Raw genomic sequence first — 18,900 nt, forward strand, 5'->3', positions numbered from 1 at the left:
TCATTTGATGATGATCACAATAAACTATTCATTTATCAAAATTCAATTAAATTATGTATTTTGGCTATTTGAAATAAGCTACTTAAGCTTGTTAATTGTGGCCTGGCAATGGCAGTTATATAGACTTTAGTATAGTATAATATCTGCAATGTAAATGGACTTACACTGCCTTATAGGTTACAGGAATGCCAATGGTATTATAGCATGGATGATCTGTGCGATTACTGGGCCAATAGGACATACATTAATCTGGGGGTAATTGAAAGTTTTCAGACTGACAGTTATTAATGGATTAAATTCCAAAGCAAAACCTGCTATGTTTATGTCCCAGAATTAACATTCATTATAGTGCCATTTATTATTTGTGTAATCTGGGTATTATCAGACTGGAATTGCAAAAATGGACCTTCTTTCCTCACCAGAAGTCCCGTCCCCGTCACGGAACTGCTTGTTGTGATAACCTTCCAAATTTTGCAAAACGCACACACGACCGTAGTTGATATAACTAAAAAAAAATTACCCATATCATTTGGTTACTGATGAATTATGGCCAAACCGAACATTACGAGTTCATTGTGTTTTTGCCAATTTTATATTTATTCCTGACATGAATGGTCTTAGATAGATGATCAAAAAGACATAACGTTACCCTGTTATTTTTTATAAAGCTGTTTAACAGATCTCATTAATAAACAAAAAATACAAGACCCATGACATAACTTTGATAGTTTCGTGTGAAATCCTCAGTTGGAAATAAAACATTTGGAAATAATCATAATCTTATAAATAGTTCTGTAAGATGCAAATTTAGGTAGACATTTGAACAGTAGCTATTATTTTCCTGAAAATAAAGGCAGGAGCATTCCATGAATGATTTATTTCCTGATTTCATGTTCACTGGTCTACTTGGACTGGCTTCAGTTTGGGGATTGCAACCATGTGCCCTGAGCAGGAACTGAGAGATACCAGTCTGCATTACAGACAGTCGTAAATCTGTCTGGGACTGGAACGTATACTTTAGAACTGATAATTGTCAGAATTGTCAGCTGATTGTTTTTTACCTGTATACAACTGGTGGTTGGGGTTGTTTTCATCTTTCACCTGTATTTTTTATTTAATTATTTGTTTTTCAGCACTAAGATGATTACCGGTATGATAAATAAGTGTCATTCTTTCATTTTATTAACTGCTTTCAAGAGTGAAAATATCAATTTGAATTTTTACACTGTTTTGAAAATATAGCCCGTTCTATCATTCAAATCAAACATAAGTGCTGGGACACAATATCAAGAACGTCATTTCTGAGAAGACGTTACGTGCACATATTAATTTGCGTGTTTTCTAATATAATGTTATAAAAATGTCTTTTAATTCCAATGTTAGGAATATAAAAAAAGAAGACTTGTTTGTTTCAGTGTAATATAGCAATATGATTAACCTTGTTAACACTGAGAGTGAATATTTCACTCGTGGCTACAGCACTTTTTGAATTTAACTTTTGATGCTCTCTCAATGAAATATATTACAATCTTACACTGAAACGAACAATTATCCTCTATATATTGTCTTTTTCTTGGATTATGTAACAGTCTATTCTGGTCACACATTGGGACAGTTTGTCTCCGTTTGTACTGACAATACTTCTGCGAGTGACATGTTATGATAACTCTTAGGGGTCTGTATTTGCCCTTTGTTACCCGATAAACGTTGTTTTGACATTTTTGATTGATTCACTTTTCCCTTATTTTTTTATCCTTTTGTTATTTTCCCCCAAACTGTGCCAGTTGATTACAAACCAATAAATAACTTGTATAAAGCCTGTCAACTTTTCATGTAAAAAAAAGAGGAAAGAAAATCATAATCAAGCCTTACATCATAATGTTGAATGTATGTAAACCTTATCACATTGTTCATTTCCTTAAACTAGATGCAACATGCATGCCAATTTAAATGGAAATGACTTTTAAAGTGGTGCAGTGCTCAACTGCTTTTCACTTCAAAAGATGAAGTAATTAGTATTTTGCAGAGTTTGCAAGCTCCTCTTTTTTTCTCATGACATTCCCACAGTACTAATTGTAGATAAGATAGCATAAAATTGGTATAATTGTGGCACTACAGCGCAGCCTTGCCTGCCAGACACTGCAACATGTCTCAAGGTCAAAACCACCTTACCGAGTTAATTATTTCCAGTGAGATAATAGGCCAATCTGAACGAAATATTCTTTATTCTATGTATATGAATTTGAAAGAAATGGAACCAATGGAAAAATAAAGCCTTTTGGTGAAGGTATCGTGTCTAACATGATTATGTTTTTTTCAAAATACCACCTTAAGAAGAAGTCATTAAGTGCTTATGTTTTTGCTGCGGTGATTACGCCACCGGCCGCATAGTCAGGATGGAATCTTTGTTGCCCAGGTGGATCAGGGACAATCGGAGCAATGTTGGTGCAGATATCACTGGTCCCTGTGTTTCTGGTTGCCCAAACCATTGTCCCTCATGTATCATATATTTTGATATCTTTAAGATAAAATCTCAGTAGCAGACTTCAAACAATTAAAGACACATCAACAATTGCTGATTAACAATTAATATAACTTCAAACAATAGTTTCTACCACCTGAGTGGGTGCTGGCTATGCCTGGCCCCACCTCATAGTTTAGCCTTGGGGGTTGGTCCCCGGCTTACATTGTGCAGTTAACCTCATTATTTATAGCCCTAATCTGACATATCTCATAATTAATTAGCTTAAATACAACATGGCACACTGACTTAATGAATTACACAATGCTTTTTTGCTTAATTACACTTGATGTAAGCATGGCTATGTTTGTAAATTGGATATCACTGATTAAAGGATAAATTAGTAGTTTACTTTGAACTGTATTGTTGGAAGGGATTATAGTGATTGGGACATGTTAGAGGTCCTTCACATCAAATACGGCTATTAAGACAGGCGATGGGGTGATAAGGCTGGGATTGACAGGTGTATTGTTCACAGACATGTACAGGGTGTCACCGCCATTGTAGTGCACTACCAGAGCAGAAAGTCTGCGATATAAACAATTGCTAACGACACCTCGCCCTTTGCAAACACTGCACTGCAGTCCTGGCATACAATTGCTGCATAGCTACTTATTATCTATTGCATGATAGCAAACTTGTCACCAAACCAAATCTACCAAATCTGCTGGGGCTGGGGGGATGGTGGGGGAAGGGTATGGAACTTCAAATTTCGGCTCACCCGATAAATTCCTCCGCCTTGCCAGATAAACTTCCTCCATCCACGGCACTAACCTAGTATTCTCTATTTATCCCCTGGATATTGTAAATATTGTTCGGATATCAAGGTTATTTTAGGTTGGAGACGCACCTTGTGAATGTGCTTGGTGTTTCCCATGCCGTTTCTTATACTGAGACCTGACCCTTATTCATTAACGTCTGGAAACTGAGTTTGAGAGTCGGGAATATGAATTCTAAGATGTCAAAAAATATCTTTAATGTAGTTATACCCCCACAAACGAAGTTTGAGGGGGTATATAAGAGTGAGCTTGTCGGTCTGTCTGTCGGTCGGTCGGTCTGTCGGTTTTCATGTTACTAAAAATAGAAAAACGGTTTCCGGACGATAACTCATGAAAGGCTTGACAGATTTGAACATTTTTTGGTACACAGGTGTAACATCAGAAGATACAGGTCAAGTTCGATATTGGGGCTGGTGGGGCCAAGGTCAAGGTCACTGTTACTAAAAAAAGAAAAACGGTTTCCAGACGATAACTCATGAAAGGCTAGATGGATTTGAACAATTTTGGTACACAACTGTAACATCAGAAGATACAGATCAAGTTAGTGAGCTTGTCGGTCGGTCGGTTTTCATGGTTTCCAGACGATAACTCATGAAAGGCTAGACAGATTTGCAAATTTTTTGGTACACAGGTGTAACATCAGAAGATACAGGTCAAGTTCGATATTGGGGCTGGTGGGACCAAGGTCAAGGTCACTGTTACTAAAGATAGAAAAACGGTTTCCGGACGATAACTCATGAAAGGCTTGACAGATTTGAACATTTTTTGGTACACAAGTGTAACATCAGAAGATACAGGTCAAGTTCAATATTGGGGCTGGTGGGGCCAAGGTCAAGGTCACTGTTACTAAAAAAAGAAAAACGGTTTCCGGATGATAACTCATGAAAGGCTAGATGGATTTGAACAATTTTTGATACACAAGTGTAACATCAGAAGATACAGATCAAGTTAGTGAGCTTATTGGTCGGTCGGTCAGTCGGTTTTCATGGTTTCCGGACGATAACTCATGAAAGGCTAGACAGATTTGAAAAATTTTTGGTACACAGGTGTAACATCAGAAGATACAGGTCAAGTTCGATATTGGGGCTGGTGGGGCCAAGGTCAAGGTTACTGTTACTAAAAATAGAAAAATGGTTTCCGGACGATAACTCATGAAAGGCTTGACAGATTTGAACATTTTTTGGTACACAGGTGTAACATCAGAAGATACTGGTCAAGTTCGATATTGGGGCTGGTGGGGCCAAGGTCAAGGTCACTGTTACTAAAAATTGAAAAATGGTTTCTGCTTCATAACTTTAATTGGGCATGAGATATTGTGATGAAACTTGCTGTATAGGCAGCCTCTGTGAAGACAATGCTTGTGATTGAAAATGGGGCCAGTGGAGTAAAGGTTTTTGTGCACTATTACGAAAATAGAAAAACGGTTTCCGGACAAACAATACATGCATGATAAAAGAAGATGCAGTGTGCAGTAACTTTGGAGTTATGGCATCTTTTCAAAGGAATGGTTTGCCATTCCTGTGTCCAGGCGGCATTTGGGGGTATTCTTCACTCCTGTGACAGCTCTAGTTGTATTTGACATGAAATAAGAAAATAATTATCAAACATGGTATATGCAACATATTCGGCCAGTTTTACCAATATAGCTCTTTTACTAATTATTTGCTGTTTTGATAAAGATTGTTGAAACAAATGAAGAGCCATGAGTCACAAACTCAGCATCTAGACAGTAGTGGATATGGACGGACCCTGAGTGTGCTTTGGAGGTTTGTCTGAACACAAATCATAAGTTGGGCTGTCTAATATCAGGTTCAGATCATAAATGCAAAACTAAGATATATAATAATTAATGGTTTGAGAGATTGATCGCATGTTCAGGACATTGAGTAGATCAAAGCTGGATGGTATCTTGATTCTGTGCAGGTGTTGAAACTTATAATGCAGATCACATGGTGGAATAATTCAATTAGCAAAGATTTAAAGATACAATTTGACACATTGTTGAAGATCTGCCTCAGATGCAACATATCATGATTGGCAAATATATTTGAAACTATAAAGAAGTTATTTTGTAACAGATCTGTTCTAAAGAATTTCTGTATATTTTATTCCCATTGTTATATCTAGATATTACAGGACACTCAAGTAGATTTTTTTAACAATGGAGCTAAAAGCTGAACCGTGCCAAACCAAAGCACACAGTTGTGATATATGCTGAGAAACATGGAAATTCCTCACACATTTTCTGTGCAACTTCACTTTCCCCACAACTTGCCAGATATAATGTTTATCTCTTACATGAAAACAATTTACAAATTACTTCATACATTTTCCCATTGACGCAACAGGTTGCTACCAGTCTGGATTATTTTAACCTTCTGGTTGCAGTCTAAGTCAGAGGTATACTTGTGACCTTGTTCCCATTCCATGTTTTAATTTTGTCGAGCATTCTGAATACAAAGATTATAAGTAATCCTTTTCTTTTTTTCTTTCAGACAAAACATATGCAGAGCACCAGATAAATGTGATACTTTAGGTAAGTTGCACTGTTTTAAGAAGATCTGCAAATGGAGTCCTATCAAACAGGGGAGGCTACTGGGTTATTATTGGCATGGGGAGTAAATACTGGCTTGCCATACTTCATTGCAGTAACTGACTACTGAGTGGTTATATAGAATAAAGTGCGTCTAAATATATAACAATGACTAAAATACTGGAATATTATTCCAGTCTCAGTCAAGGACTACATAGCTTAAATGTTCACATTCATTTCACATTATTAGCACATAAAGATGCTACTGGTTGTTCATGTTCAAAAGCCTCTCATTTTAAAACACATTCCTGGAACATTTATTGGTGTCTTTAATCCTTCCAGATTTTAATGAGAGCCAGGTCTCCACCCATTCATTAAATAGACATTAAAACCTGTAAGGATTTCAGAGTTCACTGCAACTTGATGGATGCCTGCCCGAAAATTGGGGATAATCTCTTCAAAAGATATTTATTTGATGAAACTTCTTACTCTCAAATATAAGAGCATGGGACATTATTAGGAACTAGATGTTTTTCTAGGGTCGTTTCCCACACAAATGTACTGATTATGCAATAATTATCGCAATTTGCAATTTGAGTAATTTTGCAGTGGGCTGTTACTTTTTTTGCAATGATTTCTATATACCTATAACATGATGGTGTAATGATGTGCTTGAGAGTGATTATAACATCAAAAATGAACACTATGCACTCTGATGGCATGCTTTATTGAGCCTGATGTTGGCAGAAATTCATTTTGCTTAAGTCATAGTTTAGTTATAAAATGTCCTTACAGAATTCTGCTTGCTCTTGAAGGTAGGTAATTAATGGGGCTGTTGCAAAGTTTCATCTTGGATTAAACTTACCTTACTTATTTATTACTATGGATAGTTTTTAGCAAGTGACATCAGAATAACAATGTCTCATCACAATGTTGTTTTGGTTCCCATGACTATTTTCGGTTTTCATCCTGCAGGCCTTGCGGAGCTTGGTACCATGTGTGATGCCGACCGCAGTTGTGCAATTATTGAAGACATTGGCATTGCATCGGCCTACATCATAGCACATGAACTCGGACATGTGTATGTACCCTTATATTTCCTTGAAGATTTTTTTTGTTGACAAATATTGACAAATTCAAAGAATTAATTGTAACAGAGAAGTTTCATTAGAAATGAGAAACTCAATTATTGGCTGTTGTTAAGAAATATTTCAAAGATCTAGTTGTTGACTTGACAATGTGCATAAGTTATTAAGAAAAAGAATCGAAATAAGACTACTAAATCTGAATTCATTCAGTTTCAACTTACCTCATGATGATGATGAGGGATGCCGTCGACCGATCTACAATCGAGACCCGCATGCCAAGACTCACATTATGGCCCCGACAATCGACAAGCACACCGACCCCTGGTCCTGGTCAGAATGCAGCGCTGCACTTCTCGCCAAGTACCTGGAGTAAGTAGGACTGCGTATGACTTCATTTTATTCTGCGTAGTTGAATTAAGTGTATTTGGTGTTGCTGGTTTAATTTGATGACATTTATAATCATTTTAAAGATTGAAAGAGGTTATTTTTACTCTGATCTGAAAGAGAACAGTTCTTATATTGACAACATATTCATGGTATGTTGATTTCTGTATTGAATATACATTTCTGTTGCAATTTTTTAATCAGTTTAAATTGATATAAGTGGTAGTGCTTCAAACCACTTACATAAGTAATTATTAATTAAGTGCACACGGATGGTGTTGGCATATTTGTTGGTAAGTTTGTTGGTAAGTTAGTTCTGTCTTATTGTCTTTCTGATCAATCTTTTCTCATTGTTCGAGAACTATTTATACAAACCTAATAACACCATCATATCTTCTCAGAAATATGCTTTGAAACCATTCTCATTTTGTTATCATCCCATACCATCTTTGTTTTGAGAAAGTGCAACTTCTTGGAAAGGATTACCCCAGAGTTTCTTCTTTGATAACTGAATGTTTGTGATGCTATCTGTAAGTGGTTTAAACCCTGTTTCTCTGTGGGCAACACAAGGCCCATTGTCAGTGGCCGACTTCGGGGAGGCCATTCCAACCTCATGCTTCTAGGCATTACAACAACATCAAAGGTCAATACTCTGAAGGGTATTCAGTAAATTCATTCAACTATTCAATAATTACTGGAAATGTAATGAGTGATACTTATGTTTATAGATCAATATCTCACCTTTATAAATTGGGCATAAGAAGCATTCACATTCTATGGTCAGATGAAACTGGCATGGAATTGTTGGGATTTCCAACGATAACCAAAGTGGTATCCAACGATAACCAAAGTGGTATCCAACGGTATGTGTGATGTTTGTGGAGTTTTTATGAGGATTGATGCCCAAAGACCAGTGGGGCCCACCTGTTGTATATGGTCCAATTATTTATTGAAGGCCTTGTGATGTAGGGAGGCCAGACCAGCTGTCAATCATCATTCACACCTCTCCTCCACTGGGAAGAGTGCATCTCAGGGGAGATTACTGCTGGTCAGAATGCATTGGTCAGGGGAGACAATCGGTCATGAAACGTTGAATAGATGGTCTCTTTACAGGACATTTAATTTGAGAACATAATGGAGCTGGTGAAGGTTGTCAATGGCATTTCATGTCCTGTCTATTGGAGAACATCCATCCTAAATGTAGTTGTTGTTTGTTTATGTTTTTGAGCCAAACATGTTTGGTACATTTTCTTCAGTTCTGGTCATGGAAACTGCCTGCACAACAAGCCCAAGATGAAGAAGTACCGTAGGAAAATCAAGGAATTTCAGACTCGGAAATCTGGCTCCATCTACAATGTTGACAAACAGTGTACTCTCATGTACGGGAAGGGCGCCAAGCATTGCCACTTCCATGTAAGGGACATCTAATTGTTGTAAAACTCTTCGAAGCGGTTACATTGTTTTTTATTCAAAGTACAGTCAAACCTGTATTAAGTGGCCACCTTTGGGAAAAGGTAGAAGTAGCTGCTTACAACAGGTGGCCACTTAGTCCAGGTTGGACTTTCCTGACACTTTGGCTTTGTTGAAACAGAGGCCAATTTAGGTACCATTAAAGAAAGTTGAATACTAATTATAAAGGTAGAAAAACAACAACATTATTGCAAATTTACAAAAAGAATGCAATAGATAAAAATTAATACATAGCATAAACAAAAAACACCTAAAATGAGTCCACACAACTACATGTACATGTTTAAGTTCAATGTTTAAAGTATTCCATCATTTTCGTTTGCGTCACTTCTGTCTCTAATATAAAGTGCATTTACATTGATCCCAAATAATCATGCAAAGCATGTCACTCTGTGAGTCAAAACCAATGAATACACAAGTTCAATGAGTTCCTCAAGTTTCCTCTGTCTTTTAGTGTTTGGATTTGAATTGGTAGCATAAGCAAGAAATTGATTAAGAGTCCGTTCACAGTTCCTCTTGCAGTACGACCGTTTTCTAATAATTTCATACACGCGACAGGTTATTTTAGCGTCAAACACTTCCGATGTGTTTTATTGTCAGCCATTATCAAAATTCAAAAGAATATCACGAACAATGCAATGTAAATATCCGTTCATAGAAGTATAAAGCCGTGCACTTTGAAAAATAGTACGGAAGTGAATACACATCGTAACTTCACACCATCAAATAGCAGTGCAAACTGTAAATTCATAATTATTATAACCAGCGTTCTTTGTCGGTATTTGACAATTAACTTCATAATTATTAACGCCAATTATTAAAATATCTTTACTAAGTGTGTCAATTCCGATTGAAACATTTGCCGACGTGTTATAAACATGATTTCTCGATAAGTAAATACGCATGGTAATCGTGTGATGTTATATGCATTTTCATTGGACGACGGATATATCTGAGGCTGTCATTCTTTTCCGTCACTTTCAGTATCAAATAAAGCTGTGTATTGCCAAAATTACTTGTGGAAATGTCAGTGACAAGGGATTAGTGGCTGCTTATTAGTGTTTTTATGGCTTCACGGGGACAAATATAAGTGGCCATGGCCGCGTTAGACAGTTGGCAGCTTAATGCACATACTTTATATAGTAAAAACGTATAGGGGGAATTTAGAGTGGCCCGATAAGGCAGGTGGCCATTTAAAGCAGGTGACCGATCAACCAGGTTTGACTGTAAAATTTTGTAAAGGACAATCTTTTTATTCTCTTAATTAATACTGTTCCTTAAAAATTGTTCCAAAATTTGTGAAAATTGATCTGTTTTCATTGCTTCTTTTATGCTAAGGACAACTTATTGTTTGCTGTATGATTCCCACTATTTAAGTATTAACAATGTTCCGATATTTTCCTCAGCTTTCCAACTGCTCGCAGCTGTGGTGTTTGCTCGAGGATAAGTGCCGAACTCTCAGTATGCCCATGGCTGATGGGACGGCCTGTGGTTATACGAAGGTAAGGGCTGGCCTGTCTTACTCATTGTAGTTATGTGTGCTTTCTAAAAAAAGAACCATCTTGAAGAATTGTTTTTTTATTCTATGGGTGTTGTACTCAATTAGGCATTTTTTTCACCAGTTTATACAGAACAAAGATATACAAGTGTCTGTTAGTGCTGGAATGTTTTAAGTGAATTTTCCCATTGTCATTCCCCAGCTTGGCGACCGGAAGGTTCCACAGTGGTGTCAGTCTGGTCAGTGTGTCATCCAGTCACGGACTAAGGTGGTCAAGGGTGGCTGGAGTGGGTGGTCAGATTACGGACGATGTTCACGCTCATGTGGTGGGGGTATCAAGTCCGCATCAAGAGAATGTACCAGCCCTGTGTGAGTAAACATACAAGCCATGTTTATGATTGATTTGCTCATTGTTTTTACAAAAACATTATTGTCATTGAATGAGGAGGAATCTTTATTAAATTTTAGCATTGTCCTTATCTAAACCTTCTATACTTCAGTTTTGCCATCCATAACATATGAGAAGATTTTTTGTACGAATTACATGGATTGTTAATTGCATGAAAAACATGTACTCAAATTAATTGTACATTTATTTGATACTGGTAATTGTTTTAAACGATTGCCTCCGCCTTTCATTTCATCTTTAATTTATTTTGATACTATACCATTAATTATTGTTAGATGTGATATGAAGCCTCTACCGATATCAATGTCTTCAATTCTGTTTGTAGGCCCAGTGGTGGAGGAAAATTCTGCACTGGAAAGAGGGTGAAATATCGCCACTGTAACACCAAGGTAACCAACTTCTCTTATAAAGATAAATACAATTTTCACCTGTTACAACCTCCTCCAATTAATTAAAAAATAAGGTTAATGACTATTATTGCTTTGCAGCCTTTTCTGTTTTGTTTCCATGTGATATGCAGTTGTAAGAGTATCTATAAACTTCATTTGATTGCCAAAAAGGCACATTGAAATACAGATAGATGAAGTTTAGATATAAGACAAGTTCCAAGTGTTAACTTGCTGTATCATAGCAGGCCTGCTGTTAACTTTATAGTGGAATGTGGCTCACATTTAAGAAAAAAACACCCAAAAAGCATTCAGATACTAGAGAACAGTTGCCTTACATAAGAAATATACATTTGGCTACATATGTTCTTGCACTAATGTAGGTTATTTCCATCCAATGTAAAGGTGTCCTGTAGATTTATGCTCATAATCTTGGGTAATAGTTCTTCCACAGGGTCAATATGTCTAAGGTTAATCCACCCTGGTGTGAACTCCTATTATAAATCCAAGGTTTCCTGGAAACATTCACAATGCTGGTATCTATGGAGTTCAGTAATTGCTGAAATATTGATTCTTATAATACTTAATTAATAGTTTTAATTTACATCACTTATGATAATTTTAGTCCAAACAGAAATGCCTGAAATGTTGTTTCCCAGTTTATGCGGCACAATCAAGTTCATAATGCAAGAACAAAAAAACCTGGCCTTTAATCTTATTTAACCTTGAATTAGCTTTTAGTATATCATACCAGAATTTGAAGGATTCATTTATTATTTTTTCAATTTTTTCTTATTGTTTCATGCAAAAATTACAAATTGCTTATTAAAAGAAACATAATTGTAATCGCAACATGCTGTTTAATATCAGAAACTGATAGAGAAAAGATTTGGCTGACAATTCTGATTTTGTGATAAGTTTATGTAAGTGGTACTTTATTGTTTTCAAAGTGTCTCGTTCACTTCAGTTTGTTTTTGTTTGAGGGATCTCAAGGATAGAACAAAATGTGTTGTGAGAGTGTTTTTTTATACTGATTATCTGGTAACAATTTGACTGTGGCAGATATTTGCCACTCATAAAGCCCAGGTAAGGAGACTTGGTGTATTTGTGGAATTTTTTCAACAACTAAGATTTAAATTTGTTGTGCGGCAAATACTTTTAGTTGATATTTTAGCTGGGCACCTATAAATATCATGGCTTCGAGATTAGACAAATCATTTGGGTTGAGCCAGCATTTTCCAAACGAACCCGGACAAAAAATACAACCTATCTGCACCTTGTGTGATTTTTATTGCGGAATTATCACAAGTTTATGCATGAACTAAAGATCAGAATATGTGATCAATGGATAACATAGTGATAACTTCTGAGCTTCACTTCCTTTTATCATTTGGATTTTTCCTATCTACCAGTGCCATCAAAACTGATACCTTTTATGAATTGGTGCAGATGTTTACTGCATCTTCCCTGCTCATCTTATATTGATTTACTGTGTTGATATTGGAATGATGGTATGAAAATATGACAGAATATCTCAAAATTTTAACAATTTTAGATATGGCAATACATTTAGCCAGCAAAAAAATTGCTTGGAATATTATTAGGCTGTGTCTTAGAATTTATATATTATTCTTATTTTGACAATCTCATGGGGGGGCCATATTGTACAATTTTGCTCTGTGTATTTTCAGCCTTGTCAAACCAATTTGAATGATCTTTGTAGTTTTAGCCTTGTCCACCCAACTCAAATAATTCCATCTCTCAGCTCTGTGTATTTTCATTCTTGTTCATCCAATTTAAATGCTCTGTGTATATTTAGCATTGACTATCCAACTCAAAAGACTTCAACCTCTAAGCTCTGTGTATTTTCAACCTTGTTCATCCAATTTGAATGGTCTGTGTATTTTTAGCCCTGACAATCCAACTCGAAAGACTTCAACCTCTAAGCTCTGTGTATTTTTTACCTTGTCCATCCATTTTGAATGGTCTGTATTTTTAGCCTTGTCCATCCAACTCAAAAGACTTCTATCTCTCAGCTCTGTGTATTTCCAACCATGTCCATTCGATTTGAATGCTCTGTGTATTTTTAGCCTTGTCCATCCAACTCAAAAGACTACTATCTCTCAGTGCTGTGTATTTCAAACCTTGTTCATTCAATCTGTATGCTCTGTTTGTCCATCCAACTTGAATGCTCTGTGTATTTTCAGCCTTGTCCATCCAACTCTAATGACTTTCGCCTAGAGCAGTGTGCAGAGTACAACAGCCAGATTCGTCACTATAACATCCCGTATGGCTCTCGCTGGATACCCAAATATGATGGCAGTATGTATTGGCCAAATGTTATATGATTGTAATTTTTACCCACACATATGTAACATTAGTTTCAAAGTTCTATAAAAACTTGAACATAGCATACCAAACAAACATAAATGAGTGATATTGATGTAGCAACTTTCTTGTGTGTTTTTATGTAAATTATGCCATCCAGCTACACATCAACTATTCCTAACTGTCTGGTTATTTCTCTCCCCTCAGTCCAGGAGAAGGACTGGTGTAAGCTGTACTGCAAGGCCGACTCCAGTCCCTCGTACTTCTACGTGCTCAACTACAAGGTTGTTGACGGAACTAAGTGTCGACCTGATGGAGATGACATCTGTGTCAATGGACATTGTAGGGTATGTAGGATTTAAGAAATCAAATTTAATGAAATGTTTACTAATAATTAGGTAAACTTATTTAAAACACCTCGAAAATCTTATGACAAGACTCATGATTTGCGTCTTGATTGTTTACAGTATGCAAGACTATGCTTGACAGGTTTGCCATATAATCTTATTACATTTTACATCTCGTAAACTCCAGAGAGCTGGTTGCGACAACAAGCTTGGTTCTAAGATGAAGCGAGATCGGTGTGGCGTGTGTGGGGGCGATAGTGGCTCATGTAAAACCATCTCCGGAAATTACAACACTGTCAGCGGAGGTAGGTGATGTACAGGGCTTTTTGAGGTCGATAGATTAATATTTGATTGATATTACAATAGAAATCTTTAACTTACAACATAAATTCTTTCAAGAAGGACTTTTGTCTAATGGAATATTGTCCTATAGCATAATTGCATTGTAAATGATGGATTTGACTGCTGATTAGAACAATTCTTTAACAATTGCAGACTATAACAATGTGACGATGATCCCAGCTGGAGCAACCAACATCGATATTCGGCAGCATGGCTACAGACATCTGAAGGAAGATGAAAATTACCTTGGTAGGATTCAGCTCATGAATTTATATTTCACATGATGATATGGAACAATACCCTTAGCCTGACTTTATAAATTAGTTCTTGATATTGATGAGTAGTGGGCAGTGGCAAACTAGGAAATTGGGTACTTGTTACTATATGTATTTGACACCCCCACATTATCACAGAAAAACATCTCTTTTGCCATTCCAGTGTTGGTGAATGTTCGTAACGAGTACCTGTTGAATGGGAACTACCAGATCGCGCCATACCCACAAAAAGTCAAGGTGAAAGGGGCGGAGCTCTTCTACAGTGGCTCTGACACAGTAGAGGAACGCATCAATTCCACAGGCACACTTGGAGAAAACATTCTCTTACAGGTAGGGTACCATTGTCACCTTTCATACCCATGTATTCATTCAATTTTGGCTTTGTTAATAATAAAAATAATAGGATTTGCATAGCTTATTAGATTTGACAGATATTCCAGTTTTGGTGATCAAACTTTTAAAACCCACTTAGTTTACATATGTTTCGGTATTAGAAGTCAATTTTGGAGTTTAAACAATAACAACTGACTTGTACACATGTGTAAAATGAAAATTATTATTTCAATAATCCACCTGCAGGTGTTGTCTGTTGGTGACCTGAACCCTCCGGAGATCCAGTTCTCGTACACAATGTCACTCCACTCCAATGAGGTGAGGTTTGAATGGAAGGAAGACCAGGAATGGACGGACTGTGATGACATATGCAACGGTAAGCCCTATACACTCAATGATAAAAAAGGAATATTATGTACATAAAGTTTTGTTGAGTTTATAAAGATTGAGCCATAATGGATTGATTGAAACAAGATTGTTGTGACATATGAAAACTCTAAAACAAAACGTGGAATGTCGTGCAGCTATTCTGCTTGTAATTTTGAAAATGTTTTATGTTAGAGCTTAAAATACACAGTATAAAATTAAGATCATCATTCTAGAAATACATTTTTTCTTAAAATTAAAAATGTCTCTCCTGTAGGTTGGCGTATGCGTAAAGTGAAGTGTGTGCGTGATGATGACCAATCCCTCGTGTCTGCCCAGCGCTGTGAGAACCAACCCAAGCCCTACACTGAATCAGAGAGGTGCAACCAGCTCTGTACACTCAGGTATGGTATAACTTGCATTGTTTGTTTCGGTAAGATTTTTACACTTCATTCTTTGATGGGAATAAAGAAGTTTACAAATCTTCTCATCAAGAGAACAAACTTAAGGAATACTTTCAGTGTCCTTGGTTTTGATATATTGAACGATATATAAAAAAAACATTTCTTCTATAAATAGCTGGCGTATATTGCGGGATGAGTGTTCCACCAATTGTGGACCGGGTGAGGCGAAGCAGTATGTGTCCTGTCTACTGACCACCCGTGTCAAAACAAGCACTGTCGACATGAAGCACTGTGAGAAACACATATCTGAGATTGGGCCCAAACCTCAGGATCTTGTTGTTTGTCAGGGCAAATGTCTGGAGACGCAGTGGAAGTACACGGACTGGACTGAGGTAGACTTACAGCAAGACCTAGTTACACTAGTGCTGTTGTGTTGTTGTTTTCACTTTTTTTCAGTTCTTTTCTGTATTCATTCTGTGAATATTCTGTACTCTTTCTCTAAATGATTTCATTTTACTGGTTTACAAGTTATTGGGGTTCATACACCTTGTGACATTTTCTTTAATGATTCCCTGAATTGTGCATTCCCATTGAAAAGTCCCTGTCTCATCACTCCAGTGCACATCATCCTGCGGTGGAGGAGCCCAAAAGCGGGCAGCAGAGTGTGTGGACACCGGTGGCAGCAAGGTTGCCGACAGCTACTGCAATCAGAAAGACCTACTCAAGGAACGCCAGTGTAACACCCAGCCTTGCCCGGTCTGGAGGGTACATGACTGGACTGGGGTAGGTCATGTCAACATTACTTTGGCTTCAAGTGATACTGCTTTTCTCTTGAACTGATGGGTATAAAATGGATGGTATTCTTAGCATTGTTTATTTTAATTTAATTTAAATATTGTTCAGTTTAATTATTCAGCCGTGTTAATATACAAAGTGATAAATAGTGTCATATTCTTATGCCCTGTTTTATGATTTTGATGATAGTCTAAGTTAATAAGCAATTACTTAATTGATATTTAAGAACAATCATCTTTAAGGACACAACTAACATAATCCCCCTAATCACAGTGTTCGGTGACGTGTGGCCACGGGAGTCGACACCGGAAGGTGACGTGTCATGTTGACGAGCAAGAGGTGATTGAGACCCAGTGTGACTACAAACAGAAGCCGCACAACAAGCTGGAATGTTACATGGGCACTTGTCCACGCTGGTTAGCCGAGGACTGGGGAGAGGTAGGCACACACTTTCAAAAATGTTCATTTTTCATAAAAACAAATATGCATACACAGTTGTTTCTCATTTGCACCTACCATTTGAATTTGCAGGAAGATTCACGATATTGTTACACTATTGTCACTGATCAAATGTTTATCATATATAACCTGTGGGGGTAAGAGTTGAACATTACATTGTTTGTAATGATGCTATATTTCTCTACCATCAGTGTTCCACATCGTGTGAAATGGGTATCGCTATCCGTGGCGTCAAGTGTCTCACCACCTCCGGTAAGATCCTGGATGATTACAACTGTGACGCAACCCAAAGGCCGTACGAGACAAAGCACTGTAGCATGGGCCCCTGCCCCACCTCCACCGTCATCACGACAACACCCCGCATCATCACAACAACACCCCCACTCACCTTCTCCTGGACAAAGGGTAGCTGGACTCAGGTAGGCAAGCAACAGCTGAGGTCAATGGTTGGAAAAAATGGGAATTATAAGCTTGAAAAAATCAGATAAGCATAGAAACCATAAGGCAATGTTATAAAGTTTTGATTTTTCTACCCAACAGTGTTCGGCATCATGCGGAGAAGGGATCAAGCAGCGGTATGTGACGTGCATGAACAGTCGTGGGGAAGTAGCAGACGCCATTGAATGTGACCAGCAGACAAAACCACAGGAGACTGAGACCTGCCTGTTGCAGGCGTGTGGCTACTGGCGTAATGGTGACTGGGGAAAGGTGAGTGCAGTGGCTTATCAGTAATTTGTTGTAATCATATTTTATTTTAAAATTATGCTGTAATAGTAGGGTTTACAAAGTCATATTTTTTCTGGAATTTTGGTATTTAATGGCTTTTGAAATGTACACCGTTTAATTATAAAGCATGTAGAAACTGCAAGTTTGTCTATTGATATAAGGTATGAACCTTACTAAGTGCAATTTCCCATCTTGAATTTTACAGTGTTCTGTGACATGTGGAGCTGGCACCCAGACACGGGTGGTAGTCTGCACGCTTCTTAACAGGAAGACTGTGGACGAAAATCACTGTGATGTAGCCATGAAGCTGGAGAATGAACGCCGGTGTGAGATGAAGGAGTGCAAATCTGAGGATTTTGACATTGGAGTCATCATCACAAACACCGTCGTTGGCATCAGTCACTGGAGAATAGGACCCTGGAGCGCTGTAAGTGCCTACACCACAGTTGTGGCAATCATTACTGTTGTTCTTAAAGGAAATTTATCATTCTTTCAAGTTATATTCATTATGGTTTATATATTTATATGTATGGAAGCAAAATGATTGAATGTAATACCATTTGGTAATAATGAGGCAAAACATCAGAAGTCTGAGCTGATTTCATATCCCTGTTTGCTGTGATGGCTGAAAGCCTCCACGCATCAGATACTAAAAGGTTATTAGAACATGGCGGTAGTTTAAGAACTACTTCACTCTACCTGTAAAAATAATGAATCTTGAATCAATTTACTGAAACAGCCTTCAATCTTGTGCATCTAATTAATAAAACATTAAACAGCTATGATTCTAAATTAGATTTACACGTACCACTTATTCCTTAGTCATATTGATATTTTTTTTTCATAACTGGCTATTGGAGGTGGTTGATATTGCCATGGAATATCCTTAAGTACGCCACTTAATCTGTTGGCTTCTGTATTAAAACTAAACGCCAACAATAGCAAGGTTTTTGTTCAAAAACATGAGAAATGGCTGCATTTTCAGATGTAAAGGTTATTTAGTGCATGGGAAAATTTGCCTTAGAAAGAACTGTCATAGTATTGAAATGAAACAAATTTGCTTTGTCATAAAAAACAAATATAGATAACAATAATTTAGTTTAGCATATATAAAGCATTTATTTAAAACAGCAGGGAATGATATCATATTTGTAAGTGCTGTTCCCTATTCACATTCTGAAGTATAAAGCACCTGGTCTCCTGCATCAAGGAAACAGTTTTCAGACAAGTCCTTTTTTACCAATCTGAAAATTCAAACCTGCCAAATTGTTTTCCTACCAGTCTGATGTCAGAGGAAAAACAGAAGCATGAAAGCCTGTGTGTATTACCATCAATCTGGAATTTATGGGGAGCAGAGATATGATGAGCATATTTGATTCAAACTTTTGATTTTATTGATTTACCAGGCAGTTTCAACAATGTTTACAAGTAAATATGAGGAGAATCTAGTTCCAGAT

General features: G+C 37.1%; 1 protein-coding gene across 1 annotated transcript in view; it reads left to right on the forward strand.

Moving 5' to 3' along the window:
* The window catches only part of LOC128217126 (A disintegrin and metalloproteinase with thrombospondin motifs 9-like), a 91,315-nt gene that overhangs the window by 50,264 nt on the left and 22,151 nt on the right, over positions 1 to 18,900 (forward strand). Inside the window, exons 7-26 of the mRNA XM_052924028.1 lie at positions 5,796 to 5,836; positions 6,809 to 6,914; positions 7,132 to 7,290; positions 8,562 to 8,718; positions 10,182 to 10,277; positions 10,476 to 10,642; positions 11,008 to 11,071; positions 13,276 to 13,390; positions 13,604 to 13,743; positions 13,931 to 14,048; positions 14,239 to 14,334; positions 14,524 to 14,690; positions 14,940 to 15,069; positions 15,337 to 15,463; positions 15,639 to 15,855; positions 16,082 to 16,246; positions 16,532 to 16,696; positions 16,909 to 17,136; positions 17,258 to 17,425; positions 17,649 to 17,870. Of these exons, the coding sequence (XP_052779988.1) occupies positions 5,796 to 5,836; positions 6,809 to 6,914; positions 7,132 to 7,290; positions 8,562 to 8,718; positions 10,182 to 10,277; positions 10,476 to 10,642; positions 11,008 to 11,071; positions 13,276 to 13,390; positions 13,604 to 13,743; positions 13,931 to 14,048; positions 14,239 to 14,334; positions 14,524 to 14,690; positions 14,940 to 15,069; positions 15,337 to 15,463; positions 15,639 to 15,855; positions 16,082 to 16,246; positions 16,532 to 16,696; positions 16,909 to 17,136; positions 17,258 to 17,425; positions 17,649 to 17,870 (2,848 nt within the window). The remainder of the gene's footprint in view (positions 1 to 5,795; positions 5,837 to 6,808; positions 6,915 to 7,131; positions 7,291 to 8,561; positions 8,719 to 10,181; positions 10,278 to 10,475; positions 10,643 to 11,007; positions 11,072 to 13,275; positions 13,391 to 13,603; positions 13,744 to 13,930; positions 14,049 to 14,238; positions 14,335 to 14,523; positions 14,691 to 14,939; positions 15,070 to 15,336; positions 15,464 to 15,638; positions 15,856 to 16,081; positions 16,247 to 16,531; positions 16,697 to 16,908; positions 17,137 to 17,257; positions 17,426 to 17,648; positions 17,871 to 18,900) is intronic.

This window comes from Mya arenaria, chromosome 14, assembly GCF_026914265.1.
Source record: "Mya arenaria isolate MELC-2E11 chromosome 14, ASM2691426v1".
Taxonomy (NCBI): domain Eukaryota; kingdom Metazoa; phylum Mollusca; class Bivalvia; order Myida; family Myidae; genus Mya; species Mya arenaria.